Below are 14,967 nucleotides of genomic sequence, written 5' to 3'. Positions count from 1 at the left end.
TGAATGTGTGTGTTTTTAGTCTCACGCAATATTATTTGAAAAAGGAGGACAAGTTTGATGCTTTTGTCTTGTCTGCAGATTTGTGACGAGGACAATTACCAACCTCCACACAAGAAGATCCCTTCATCTCAGGTTGTGTTTAACCTGAGTGGCATCAATGTGGAGAACTACCTAATGGCCACAGCAAATGACTTCATCAGGAACAGGTGAATGCAACCAGTACATTAAAGTTAGTGTAGCATAAGTGAGAATTCAACCCATGCTTCACAGAGTCTGCACAGTATGCACTTTGCACAAACTATGTGGTTTCAAAAGTCCAAGTTATAAAGCATACTATTTCCCGTGCATAATTATTACATTACATTTCACCTCATTACATCATTTTGGTGAGTTAACATAATTTTATATAATTTGCAAATAATCCAAATTAGTTCGGCTTTATTAATTCTGAGTGGACGATTGACCCCAAAATGTAAAAAAGTATAGTGATTCCCCCTCCTCTTTTTCATTTCAGTCTCTTAAATAATTAAAAAGCAAGTCAGCCAACTGGTAAGCTTAAAATAGTTCAGACTGGAAATGTTGCAATTACAAGGAACAGTAATTGTATAAAACACAAGGATGTGCAGACATCTTCATCAAATTTTATATCCAGCCTATAAGGGTAGTCCCTTTTTGGTTCTTCTAGTACCTTATCAATCATGTTAGGTTTACTTTCACTTTGGAATCTGATGCCTTTCCTCAAAATGCCTCTCATCTGCAGGTGGATATTTGCTTTGATTGAATAGAAACAAGCAAGCAAAAGACACAGCGTGTCACATCTATTTTGATCAGCACCAAGTTGAGGTCCTTATTTTTCATCAATATATATGTTTGTTTTTTTCAGGTATGGTGGCTTTGCTTTTGGAATGCCGCTCCCCCTGGACTTACAAATGGACCTAAAGCCGGTACCCAAAAATCGCACCATGTCTAAGGTAACATTCTTTCCTGCTACCCTGCTGCCTGTCTCATAATCACTTCAAGCACTATACTGATGATGAGCAGTTAAGTTAAAACGTGGCATCCTAGCTTAAGCTGTCACATGCTTCATGATCAAGGCTCGCAGATGGAGCTGCTTTGTTACACCATCAGTGTCATCATAAATATGCTTTACTGCAGCAATTGTGCCACCGTTTCAGTTTACAAATTTACTCGGATGACGACTCCTCCTTTATCCTATCTTTGGAGTCTTGGAAATAACTGTATATTGTGGGGGTCTAGAAGACTTTCAATCCCTGATATTTTGCAATGTGAGTGATGCTTTCTGTGCATGTCCGTGTTTGTGCTTGCATGTGTTTAGGTCTGGTTCAACCCTGAGGGCCACCACTCAATGCCAGCATACTTAAACAGCCTCAACAACTTCATACTACGCGCAAATCTTCCAGCAGACAAGGATCCACAAAACTATGGTAAGCTTTGGTGCTGAAATGGGCATTTTGCAAGTAGGCCGGGCCTACTATGTAAGACTAAAGTCACAGGCCAAAGGCACTACCAAGATTCTATATATACAATCGCAGTAACATTTTACATGGACATATACAATTGTTGCTGTTAACCTGATTCTGTTATATTTTCATAGTTTCAGCAAAGTGTAATTATTATTATTAATGGTGTAGTTGTCCTGTATTCATGAAAGCACACTGCACTCTGGTGTTATTGTGCAAAGGACATAGAACATGACTTAGGTTATGCAAAAGGGAATCAGTTTGTATTAATCAGCATTAGGCAAATCTACCTATTTAGGAAGGTGCTACTGATTGAACACCCCAGTGCATTTTGTAAAGAGAGCTGTTTACTCTTGGTTCATTTCACTGGATTGAAGCCAGGGGGTGCTGTGTCCTTAGACTCACATCACTATGCATGGTGAATACTGATGAGTGCCGTTCACTGGGGAACCATGCTAAAGAGAACGAGGCTGGCCCACGTTTTTCAGTACTGTTTCAGCTCTGAATATCACCCAGACCATCTGCCTACCGGCAACAGTACACTGATGCACATACACACACACACACGCGCACACACGCACACAAGCACACATGGAGAAATGCTCATAAAAACATGCATACTTACACACACACACACACACACACACACACACACACACACACACACACACACACACACACACACACACACACACACATATCCTCCCCACTGGATGATAGAAGTGCTCGAGGGCAGAGTGTAATCATTTAAATGTGACCCGCAAACTGACAGCAGTGGTGGAGGGCTGACTGGTGGTGGAGATCCACAGAGATTACTTTTTCAAGGTGATGGTTTATCTGTCAAACGTGAAGCCCATGCATTGTGTAATGCAGCACAGACTCTGGGTTGAGACCTTTTGGAGGGGGCTCCTTCAAACTGTTTTTTTTACGCAACTCCTGCTGGATTTCTGACAACTGCCCACTACACATACAAAATGTATCATCACTCCTCCCTGTGTATGTTTTGTTTTGAAGGTCTGCCCCATCCCTCAAGAGAAAACATAGTTATTCTGATGTCCAACTGTAGAAGACGTGAAATGAAAAAAAAAATATATATATTTATTGCTTATACAAATACAAACCCGGATGTGGGAATATTGGACTTTAGAGCAATAATGATTTAGCATAAATAATTACAGATCACATTCGGACTAGTTGATAGAAACCATCAATTCTACCAAAGTGCCCTTGAGCGAGGCACCAATGCCTGCAACCTGCTCCAGGTTTGCTGTACCTTTTGCGTGAACTCACTCTCTCCTCTCTCCTATCTCCAGGAAAATATGAGCAGAGAAATATAGGGGAGTCTGCTCATGTCTGAAAGAATACAGAAGACCCTGAAAAATGATAAAGAAAATTCAATCTCCTTTGTGCGCCCTGGCAAATGAAATCATCCCACAATATATTTTTCAATTAACTGGGTCCCCATCTAAGAGAATATCATTGTGCTGAGGAATAGCCTGAATGCTGCTTGTTTTTCTACTGCTAACATGCTCTGCTTCTTCCTGTTACAGCCATCTCCGTTTCCAGTCACCCCTATTTTGGCCGCAAGGATGATGAAGATGCAATGTAAGGACTGTGCTTTTAAATTCTTCCTCCCGCTCTACTGTCTGACTGCACTTACAAAACAAAGAGGTTCCTATTAGCAGCATAATCTCTGAAAATATTCCAAAATTAGTCAAGTCATGTCGAATACTGTTTACTGTTAGAGTCGAAAGTAAAATGATGTAATTGTGATGTGATTTCGACTTTTCAATTGCTGACATCCAAGTCGGGGTGGCCTCAGGGCAGGGAAGGTACATGACAGCAGTATTTACCCATATTTGATTTTCTAAATGGATTTCCCTGAGCTTGCACTATTGATCAGAGTCCCAGTATAATGAGTGTTTACCCTGAAGGTGGCATAGAGGTGGATTGATTCTACCCCACTTCCCAAAATGAGTTTATTTCAAATACTCTGAAATACAATCTGTGCTAGAGACCCAGACTGTGGAATTACTGCTTGAGTGTGTGTGCATGCAAACATGTGTATGACCCAGAGAATCAACTCATTGAAATCATTCCAAGAGAGGATTGAGCTGAAGCTGCGGTCTAATGAAGGTCTGTCCTCTCCAGTGCCTAATTAACACTGACCATTTCCCTGACTATTTCCCTGTTTTTACTGCCCTTTTTAGTTTCACCACATAGTCCACATTTCATTCTGTGGCTTACTGTTTCCTGCGCTGTACGCCTGCTCAGGCACTATAGCTGCTGCATGTGCCGCCTGTTAAACATAATATACTCATTACTCCCAAGTGTTTTGAATTTTCACAGTGTGGAAGCTCAAGAAAAAAGTCTAAGGCTAACTTGGCTTATCCCCTTTTGCTTTTCTATTCTGTCTGGTTGGTGGTGTTGTGCCCTGGCCAAAGGAGAGAGAGAGGTAAAGGTGCTACAGTAGTATGAAGGCTAGGAAAGAGAGCATGCGAGAAGAATAGGTAGCGGCATCAAATACGTAGAGCTGGGATGAGCGCACTGGTTCCAAGAGTAACTGTAGGATCAAAGCTTCGGCTATATGTCTGGGGTCTAGTCCGGACAATAATCCCTGCAGCCTAGCAGCAGCAACAACTGGCTTACCAACTATACACCAATGGCAGTGTGAAGTTGGTCTCTACATGTAGCCATTTTTATTTTTTGCAGTTATTTTCGAACAACAGGCATCTCTTTTAACAAAGCTGTTTGGTAATAGCATAACTTATTATGGGCCACTTCAATAGTTCAAATGAGTCAAGTCCCAGTAAGGATCAATATGATAGTTTGTTTGGGCTTTGAAATGGGCCTTTTGTTTTGGGAAAATAATTGCACGAGGTTGCCTCATTCATTCTTTGATTTGTTTGTGCGCTTTGTTGTTGTTGATTCTTAAATCTGCAGTGCCTTTTTAATTATCAGAAAGAATGTTAAAACTTGAGGAAATACGACAGAAGTGTTTACCATGCAGGAATACACTTGTCATTAATAAAAGTTGATGTGGTTGAATAATACACTAATTACAGACCAGTCTGATAATTAATGGCGTTGAGTGTTTTTGTTGACATCTGAATGGTCCTGTTTTTCTTCTCTCTCTCACAGTGTCCAGGGAATGCTCCAGATCCTAGTGGCTATGTGTGTGCTGACAGGCTTTTCCATCACCACAGCAAGCTTCGCCATCTATGAAGTCAACGAGCACCACAGCGGCTCCAAGAGGCTCCAGCACATCGCGGGCATCAGCGAGCCCTTGTACTGGGTCGTCAACTACTTTTATGACATGGTAACATCTTCTGCCTGGTTAAATGTAGTCGATCCGTCATGTGTCAACATTGTATCATGTGTTAGCATATGGAAAGCTGACCCCAGATTTAATTAGTAAATTGTTAATTTATTGATAGCACAAAATATTTCTTATTGTGAATACGTTGCTTCTTTATTAATCAAAACAAAAATTACTAATTGTTGTTGCTGCTTGATGTCTCAACTCTTTCACTACACAGATCATGTATCTGATCCCCGTGGCCTTGACTGTGGCAGTGGTAGCAGCCTTCCAGATTCCAGCGTTTGCAGATCGGCAAAATCTGGGTGCTGTCACCCTGCTTCTGGTGCTCTTTGGGTGAGTCATTGGTCCTCATAACATCTGCAAAATCTTTACAAGCTGTTGACAGGGATATTAGGGCGGTGGATTCACACAGACTACTGAAACAGTGGCGGGCAGTTTGGTCATTTGGTTTGTTTTGTTTGTATGTACGTGATCTAACAATGATTTGGGCATGTTTTAATTAATAGTGTCATGTACCATATCAAGACAACTGCATTGTGGAGTAAAATGTAATCAGAACTGTAAGAGCTGATGGCTGAAACCCAACATTGTCGTAAACAGTAGTTTTTCTTTAAAAAAATAATAATTCATGGCCAAACAGTTTGAGGTTTTTTGTTTGATCATTTGAATGACCTGGGGCCTGTTTCAGGTAGCTGGTTTTACATACTCTGGGTTTAACCCTGCGCTCTGAGTTGGTAAACTCAGAGCGCAGGGTTGATAAGCAACTCTGGGTTTTCGGTTTCAGAACAGTGGATCAGCGTTGGGTTTATCAACTCTGAGCGTGTTCACTCTGGGTGGAGCGTGTGCATAAAAGCCATCGTCAATGGATCGCTGATAACATGATTCACCATGGAAACAGAAGAAACAAATGATTGATCCTCCCACTTCTCAAAAAAGAAAAAAAGGAATCTCCGCTCCTCCCACTAGAGTTAGAAATATTAACGAATGAGCTTATGGTAGCCTATGGAGAAGAATTAACGGGATATTGTCTCATAACTCTGATCTAATCTCCTCGGCAATTCAGAAAAAAAACAGAGCAAACATTTTTTGTCAAGATAATCATTTCGCTTCCGTATGAGAAGCCATAGTCTATTTTAAAAAGTTACGCATATCAGCTGTAAAGTAATAAAGATGGCGCGGCACAGCATTGCTGACAGTGCCTAAAGCCTACTGTGCAGTAAACAGAACAGACTGTCGCTTCTTTTAAATGGGGAGTGAAATACATTAACGTCAAGACTAGAGGTGGGCATAGATTAATTTTTTTAATCTAGATTAATCTAGATTAATTTTGGAATTAATCTAGATTAATCTAGATTAAAATGTCTCATTTGAATTCATTCATAATATGTGTGTGCTCCCTAAATAATGACTCAAAGTAAGTCTTTGAGAACGTGTTTCTCAAGCCAGGTGGCGCATCAGACCAGGGGCTCATCTCCTGTGCAGGTGCACACCTAATGCATCAAGTTAACTTGCGTGCAGAAAGAGGATGTCACGGAACTCATGTCCGTTAGCTTTTCAATATAAGACTGTCAAAATAAAAGTCCCGCAAAACAATCGTTATTTTGGGGGTTAACTTCTCCGCGTGAGAAATTTGAGTTGTAGGCTAGCGTGTGAGAGTGTGAGCTGGTTGATATGAGTGTGTCTCACGGCCAAAAGGGTGAGACTTGGCAGCTCTGTCAGTTGTCAAACAAAGCGGACGGACGTGGTCTCTATAGCAACGAGATCAGCTGAGCTATCACTGATAAAAAAAAATATTGTTTCCATAATGATTTCCATAGCCTTAAGCCATAGGCTAGCCTACATGTTGTGTAATTCAGTGATTTTCAACCTTTAATGAGTCGAGGCTATGCATTGGCTTTGGCGATTTCCCTTGCCTCTTTTTTTTCTCTCCACACAAAGCTCTCCCATTGCACACACGCATGCCCCGGCCGCTTCCGAGAGCACAGACTGTTAGAACTCCTACAGTAAACCAATTCCGCATTGCACAAGGTGCAAACAACCTTGGTCTTGTCGAGGTTTCCATTGGGAAGCTTCTTAAAAATAAATTTTCCCTGAAGCAAACCCGGCGGCTTCCTAGCTGCATCCATGTCAGCACGTTACGTTTGATGTGGTAGGCTACACAGGTGCGAAGTCGGACTCGTTCTGACTCGTGCACTACAGTGCAATTCGGCCAGGTATATATCCGCGCTAAAATAAGAGGAACAAGAGATTAACGGCGATATTTTTTTTATCGCCGATAAGAGTCTGGCGTTAACGCAGCACGTTAACGCCGTTATCGGCCCACCACTAGTCAAGACACATTAGGTGACAGTTTCCATTGAAGAGCCTGATTGATTTATTACCAGATCCATTTTCCTCAAGTGATCACAGTTTAAATTATTATATCATTTTTATATTCATATTAGGCTATTTAACGAGGCTTGTCTGTGACTTTAGGATCGCACAAGTGAACTACAACGATCGCGTGCAGCCGCAGCGTTACATGAATCCACCTGACATAAATCTGTTCAGTGGCACAGACGTTAAAAAACATACAATAGGCTACAAATAGGTTTATTAATCTGAATGTAGAGCATGTCACGATGTGTAAGGTGGCCGCCTATATGAACGGACCGAGGGCTGAGAACAAGGCTACTGATCAGATAAATGATTGGTCAAACGTAAAATCATCAGGAAATGATAAAAACATCCCGATGGAGATTTCTATAGAGTGATTTTGCTTCAAACTGTACAGGGACGCGTGTGACAGTGACACTCTTTCTTCAGTCGGAGCTGCGGCGTAAAGTGAAAACAAACTCGGGTAGGTCTAACCACCTATCCAGCAGGTTAGACCCACGGCGTATGTTGCCGCAGTAACTGACTCTCGGTTGCACTGAACCTGCTACCTGAAACGGAAAACCCAGAGTTTCCACCAACTCAGAGCGAACAAACTCTGGGTTGCCTCAAAACCAGCTACCTGAAACAGGCCCCAGACCTCAGTCTGTCCATGGGTTTCTTGCAAAATATTTTAATCAATTAAAGGTTGCTACATTTTCAAAAGCATGTCCTCTAAAACACCCTGTATTTTTCTAGCCTCCACTGCTTGTTACTTTGTGTGCCAACAGGCTGGATTTACAGCACTGAGCATAAGGCGGCTGGGCTTCTTCAAACGCTAACACAGCTCAATATTTCAGACTTTTCTTGCAAAGACAGATGGTTGGTAAGGCTGAAAGGATGATAGAAAAATTACCACCAACATGTTTATCATATTTACGCCAAAGATGGTAAAGAGAAAGATGGAGGGAGGGAGCGCTACAGGGCTTACAGTTTGTCAATCTGACAATGAGATTTAGATTATTGGAACAATGTTAAAACCCGTCGGTGTGCCATGTTTTCCCCGCATCTGGATTGCTGACATTACTTACATCATTCCCCAACTGTAGCTGAAGCTTTTATAGTCTCTCTGTTTCCTGTTACTGTCGCAGGTGGCTCGTCCTGAGCCCTAGATCTTCGGAGGCCAAGTCAGCACTCCGCCTCTCATTTATCAGACAGATGTCTCCCTCCCAAGCAATGAATAATCACTGCTCTCCATCTGTCTGGCAGCACCCACCTGGTCTGGTCTGCAGCCTTCTTGCTTCTGTTCCTTGTCGTGGTTTTTGGCATTCACAGTCTTGCCTACCAAGCACCTTCTTTTTTTTGAGAGAGAGAGCATGGCACGCAGATGCTTTGTCTCTGTCTGGCTCTATCTGTTTCTGTCGTTCTTTTTCTCTTCCCACACTACCGTTTGTCTTCCTCTTCTCTCTCTCTCTTTCTCGCCTACCCAGACAGCCCAATCAAATGAACAAGCAGATTGTGTGAGAGAATAGTGAACAGAAGGGGGGGGGGGAAGGAAAAGGATGTTCTGCCACCAGGGGAATAAAGTGAGAAGTAATTTATCTTCCTCTCTTCAGGCTTCATGACTGAATGTTTACCCTCCTCTCAGTGTGGTATTTTTCCTTCAGCCCTATTCAGTATTTCTTTGGTGCCTTTTTTCATCAGGCTCACAGCTGCCCTACTTAGTCTATTAAAGGCCTTGCTCCACCACTTAAAAAAATGCCATTGTAGGATATATACAGGAGCATACATTTGCAGGACTGTATACATATTCCAAAATACACTTCTTTGTGTTTGTCTTTGTGCGTTTTATGCATTTTCGAACCATCCCTGCCCGAGCACAGCACGGCTCTTTTAAGGTGTATGTGTGGAGTTATTTGTACATTTGTGCTGCTGGGTTTAAAGTGATCCTGTCATTGTCAATTTCCCTCAGGTTTTCTTCGTTCCCCTGGATGTATCTGTTATCGGGCGTCTTCAGGGATGCAGAGATGGCCTTCATCACCTATGTGTGCATCAACCTCTTCCTCAGCATCAACACCATCATGTCCACCTCCATCCTGTACTTCCTGGGCCAAATATCACACAACCCTGAGGTCAGCATAAAGTGCCTGAGTCTTGAGTGTCTGAGTAGAAGTAATTAAAGGTCGAGTCGACTATGCAACATTCTCATTAAAAATGCCGCGCGAGCAGCAGGCACCGACATTCGAAGGAGGGGAGAGAGGACACCACTTTCCAGTTAGACATACAGTACATATCAGTGTGTTAGCCACTGAGCTAATGTCGTGGGTAAATGAATTATGAGAAACGGTGTTTGGTCTAAATGGTCAGTTTATTACTTCTCTTAACAGGACAAACAATTACTCACATATTAGCAGGCTCTCGGTTACATGCAGGAAACAGACAGAGTTGATAGTCTCCTCGGGGACGTGCGGGAAAAGAGCCACGACTCCTTCCCACCTCTCATATTATAAGCTCAATATTTGATATAGCACACAGCTGTTATTCCCTTATCACAGTGGCCGGGACAGTTTAACCGTCCTTGGCTACTCTCCCAGACCCCATATCTGCCTGCACAGAGTTTCACAACTTTCAAACACTGGCTCTGCTTTCCTGTTTTTGTACACAGACCTATTTTCCATAGACTGTTTATCCTACATATCCTCCTCTCAGGAGTACCTACTCCTGCAAACAACCGATGTTATGTGAGCCAAACATTTCAAGTTAAAATCTTTAACCATTAAATTTTTTAAACAATTTTTTTGTCTTTATCTCACTGCAAAAGGATTATACTGGAAACACATCTTACCAGCGCTATTAGTAGCAGCCCTGGTAATACACACTGTGATTATATAATGATTATGCTGCTATGACAGACATACTGGTTCTTTTCAGATTTTAAACCGGATCTTTATGAGACCCCCATGAGGCAATAACCAATGTTGTTTTAGCGTCTTTGGCCTCTCTGTCTATCACAACACATTATCAACTCACACACTTTAAGCATAAAATGAATCCGGCTTTAACTTTAGCAATTATGCAAATTCTACATCCTAGTGGTCAGGTTACAGTAATATGGTGTAGCCCCCACTTCTATAATTATAAGCCACACTTCCCTGCTTATTCAAATGCCGGCCAAAACACACAATATATCTTGTTCTCCAAGTATTAACTTTTCCACTCAATCTTTTTTTTTTTTTTTTTTTTTAGCAGAGCTTACACAATCTTCTGATGTCAAATACTGTGCAATACTGATGTTTTACAGACATTCCCCTCCTCCTCTTTCTCCCCCCCTCAGTCCAATTTTAACAGTCCCATTTTCCTTTGTTCTTAGTCAGACTCCAGCCACTTATTTGGCCAATCTACTCACGTGCGGCTCCTGCAGTCACTGATCCAACTTTCTAGACATACCACCGTTTTCTGCCTTCCTCCTCTGGATCCAATCACTGCTCTTGGCATTTCTGAGTCTCTGTTGACCGGTTGGCCTTTCCTTCTTGCTTTTTGACAGGTGTTGTTTGGGGCCGTTGTCTCTTTTTTTTTTTTTGGGGGGGTTTCTTTTTGACTGGTGTTGTTTGGGGCCGTTGTCTCTTACTGCCTTCTTTTTTCCTCTTCTATTTTTTCAGATGAGTGACTTGGTAGAACGTTCACACCCTTTCAGCTAGGGCGATATACTCCTCTTCCATTGTTGTCAGGTCTCCAGTTCCTGGTGTTTCCACTCTGGTGTTTCCTAGAGACTGCCGATTCCAGTCTGGAGTGGGATACAAGTCGTGGTCCACAGGCTTGTGGACGGTCATCTGACTTGTCACTCCCTTCACCACCACTGATCTCATGATGGGTATACAACAGCAGCACACCAGACCACCCAGCACCAGGCAGCAGACTGACACAATGCCAATGTATGTCACTGTTGCCCGCCACCCACCGAATTGGGTGTCAAACCAGGTGAATGAATCTTTGCCGAACCCTGCATTGGTGGTTACCTCAGTTCTCAGGGCCCCTAAGCGTTTCATTGCTTTTGTGAACGCCCCGGTTGGTTCGGTATGGCCCGGAATATATGAGCAACATCTTTCGCCGATAATAGCACACACTCCGCCGCTCGCGGCCAGCAAATAGTCTAATGCTTGCCTGTTCTGCCATGTCATGGCACTGGTGGCAGACAACTGCTCACCCAGTGCCGTGAGGGCCTGGTCTGTGTAATTTATGAAACTCTGTTGATTGTAGTAAATATAATTGATCCATTCGGTATTTTTATTTACTGTGATCCAGGGAAGGATGGATTCAAACCCAGAGAGAATCTCATTTCTGGCCTTGAACTCATCAGGAACTCCCCTTGGCTGGCCTATACTGTCCAGCCACACAACCGGGTCAGGGGCAAAGTCCCTTCGCTGCCTATGTTGGATGCGTTTGTCTACCGTTTTCCTATCCAGATCTGCTGCTGGGATAACAACCATTTCCATTATAGCCTGGACTCTAGCGCACGTACCTGACCAATCGGGGGGCAACACTGCCAGTAGCTCACGGCCGCAATACCAAAATTGGTCCCTAATCGCCTCGTTCTGGTTATGATAAGGACACGCCTGGGGCTGGGGATCTATTGCCCTTCCTTTGACCTGAACTGCAAGCCAAGACCCTGGTTTTCGGCACTCCCTATCGACGTTCCAGATTGATGTGCACTGGCCCTTTGAGAGCTCGCCCACATCAACTCCTCCCGTTCTAGTGAAACATTCAAAGGTGCCCATAGTACGTAATTTTTCCCCTTTTGGTACCCCAATTGAGCGTCGGATGGGACTTACTCTAATGTCTAAGTCGCGACATTCCTGCCACATGGCCGTCTTTCCGTTAGCTGAATAACCGGCCACGTACAGATATGATGTTGACGCGAAAAACATAAGACACTCGGCTTTGCACCATGGTCGCGAATTAGCCTCCCACTCGGATGTCCTCCCATTTACCTCCCACAACTGCATCTCTTCCTCACAGCTCTTCCAACTAAATTTGGTGTTTACAACATATAACCTACCCCATCTAGCCTGAGAGCAGAAGTAGCAGTTGGATAATTGGCGTTGGTGGCTGGTGTACTGTACCCATCTGTACCAGTCATTGTTTTTTGCCCTTTCATGGAGCCAGTCTTTCTCTTCTTCACTGGTCATCTCATATTCTCCACTGGTTGTCTCCATTGGCTGACTGACACTGGTTTTGTTTGGTGAAGCCCACACTCCTTGTATGAATTCTCCCAGCTGATTTCCTACTGTCCAGAAGGCGTCTCCCCATCCCGGCTCCTGCCGGGGGGCGCCTGTTGTTAGCCGGATAATGTCAGGTGCTGGGGTTGGTTGTTGTCGTCTTTTCAGTGGGGAGGGCAGGATCTCGAACGATCCCACTGCCCCTATCCCTGCCTGCTGTATTCTGACGTCGTCTTGTCCCGCGTCGTCTTGTCCTGCGTCGTCTTGTCCTGCGTCGTCTTGTCCTGCGTCGTCTTGTCGTCTGCTCATTCTTACTCTGACTAGGTAGGTGGGTTCTGCCCAGCCTGTTTGTCCCCGTTGGCCCATGTATGCTTCCAGCCTTGCGTAGTATGTCATATCGCCTTTCTCTTGGGGTGTCATTTTTACTTGCAATTTGTCTTCTGTTTTTGCAATACTCAGATGACATGTGGCTGCCCCCCACTTGTTGGCCGTACCTGTTTTTGTCCAGGTAATTCCACATCTCCTTAATTCAGGGGGTCTGTCTTCCACTCTTCCTGTAATGACAACTGCGTTTTCCGTCATTTCATCCATCCACGTCCAGGCTGGTAGCTCACCTTCCCATATTTCCATGTCTTCAGTTTCCTGCCATGTGGGGGTTGTTCCGTCCCACGGTCCTTGAAACAGCTGTGCACCTTGACACCTTGGTCTGGTGTTTGTTGTTAGCGGCCATACCATGGCTCTTGGAGTTGAAGGTGCTCTTCTTACCTCCAGATGATATTCTTCTGACATGTCCCACTTTGCAGAGAACTGGACAGAGGTGCAAAAGTGCATTGGTTTTATGTGCACTTCAATTTTACATTGTTCAATTCCAATGTCTCTGGCCTCCTGGCCCTTTTCCTTTTCTATTTGGCAGAGCACATTTGCACCTTGTTTTACTGACATTGCGAACTCCTCAGAGCTTCTTGGTCCTGGGACCAGAGACACCTTTGTTTGGGAGTCTGCCTCGTTAGTCAGAGATCTAACAAACCTGATGTTGTTTGGGAAAGCTGCTTCACCAGGTCCTCGTACAGGGGATAGTGGGAATATATATTCTTCGCTAGATCCACTAAGGGGGGATGGTGAAAGTATAACTTCCTTACTAGCCTCACTAGAGGGAAAAGGTTGTAATATAACCTCTTTACTAGGCTCACTAAAGGGAGATGGCGGGAATATAACTTCGCACCCCTGCCCCTTGGGTGGCTGCCCCTGTGGTTTTTCCGCGGGTCTGGGCCAGAACCGGCGAGCCTTTTCTGGGTCCATCCATTGCATGAATGGCCTATCCATCATGCATCTTTTCTGGTAGCACTCGAGCTCCATCATGACCGTGTACACTTTTTCCGGAGTATCATCGTCTGGTAGACATTCTGCCCTTTGTATGGTAGCGTCAATGTGCCAGTATCCCGATCCTGATGGGACTTGAATATTAACTCGGTTCCAGTCTTCATCTGTGCTCTTGCGAACAGTTCCCTGGACCCTACAGAAGTTGCTTGTAGGCTGCACTTCCATGGCTAGCACGAGCAGGGCCATGATACAGTCTTCTATAATGATGGACCCTTCCGGGTCTCCATCTATGGAGGGACGATAGCGTGTAGGCTCCTTGTAAAGGGCTCTGAGCTGAATCTTATTGGCTGGCTCGTTATTGATCATCATACCTGCTCCAGTCATTTCCAGCGCCTCTAGATCTGCTCGCCTTATCCAATGTTGCCCCTCTTTTACGAGGGAACACATGTTAATTACACATGCCAGTACAGCGGTCAGTACAAGGCTTGTTTCTTCTATGACCGAGCAGAGACCTCTCCTGGCGACTGCCACTGCTGTAATTCCCTGTCCTCCCTTGATTTTTATTGTCCATGTTACATTTTGTCCTACGATGCTGACCGCGGTTGTAACTTCAAAGGTTAGGAAGGTTTCCGGCTGGAATTTTGCAGCAGCTACCCAGAGCGCCAGTGAGCAGAGTTCCATGCGCTTTTCCATTGATGGCTCTATGGACGTTTCTAGTTCTGCTGCTATCTCGTATGTTGGCCTCTGTTCCTTTATTTCGGCTTGATCGGTGGTCTCCTGGACTAGGGAACAAGTTTCTTTGTTCCACCGCCCTACCGCCTTGATTTTTCCTTCCCATTCGGGGTTCTTTCTGCCGGCGACTTCTCCCTCTAGGGCTCGGTGATCTGCGTAGCACATGCCCTTCCAGCACGCCACTTCTACGTGCAGGAGGACACGTCTACCTTGTCCATTGATTAAGTCTATGCATATTGAATCTGGAGGGGACACCATTTTCCAGTTGCTACTTGGTTCCACGATGCTGATTCCGGTCCTTCTGCTCCATGCTACGTCAAACACACATTGGTTGTGGTATTTCTGCCAGGGCAAGAACGATGCCATCATTTCTGCCACACATTTTAGTATGGCATTTGCATAGCTGTCTTTGATGCTTCTCTTCTGCTTTACCTTTCCTTTGCCTGGGAGGAGTTGCAGGGTCACTGCGCCAGCCGGCCCTCCCTTTCTGTGGGGCTGTGCCCTGACTCGCGTTTTCCCCTTTTCTTCCTCTATGGCTTCCTGC

At 44.3% G+C, this 14,967-nt stretch overlaps 1 protein-coding gene across 1 annotated transcript in view; it reads left to right on the top strand.

Annotated features, from left to right (window-relative positions):
* Nucleotides 1-14,967, top strand: part of abca12 (ATP-binding cassette, sub-family A (ABC1), member 12) — an 87,016-nt gene that overhangs the window by 54,038 nt on the left and 18,011 nt on the right. The window contains exons 60-66 of the mRNA XM_080037758.1: nt 79-206; nt 884-971; nt 1,337-1,445; nt 3,032-3,086; nt 4,623-4,800; nt 5,021-5,136; nt 9,128-9,287. Of these exons, the coding sequence (XP_079893884.1) occupies nt 79-206; nt 884-971; nt 1,337-1,445; nt 3,032-3,086; nt 4,623-4,800; nt 5,021-5,136; nt 9,128-9,287 (834 nt within the window). The remainder of the gene's footprint in view (nt 1-78; nt 207-883; nt 972-1,336; nt 1,446-3,031; nt 3,087-4,622; nt 4,801-5,020; nt 5,137-9,127; nt 9,288-14,967) is intronic.

This window comes from Ammodytes marinus (genome assembly GCF_949987685.1).
Source record: "Ammodytes marinus genome assembly, chromosome: 12".
Lineage (NCBI taxonomy): Eukaryota > Metazoa > Chordata > Actinopteri > Uranoscopiformes > Ammodytidae > Ammodytes > Ammodytes marinus.
The sequence above is the reverse complement of the archived record's forward strand: the minus strand, read 5'-3'. Positions and strand labels throughout refer to the sequence as shown.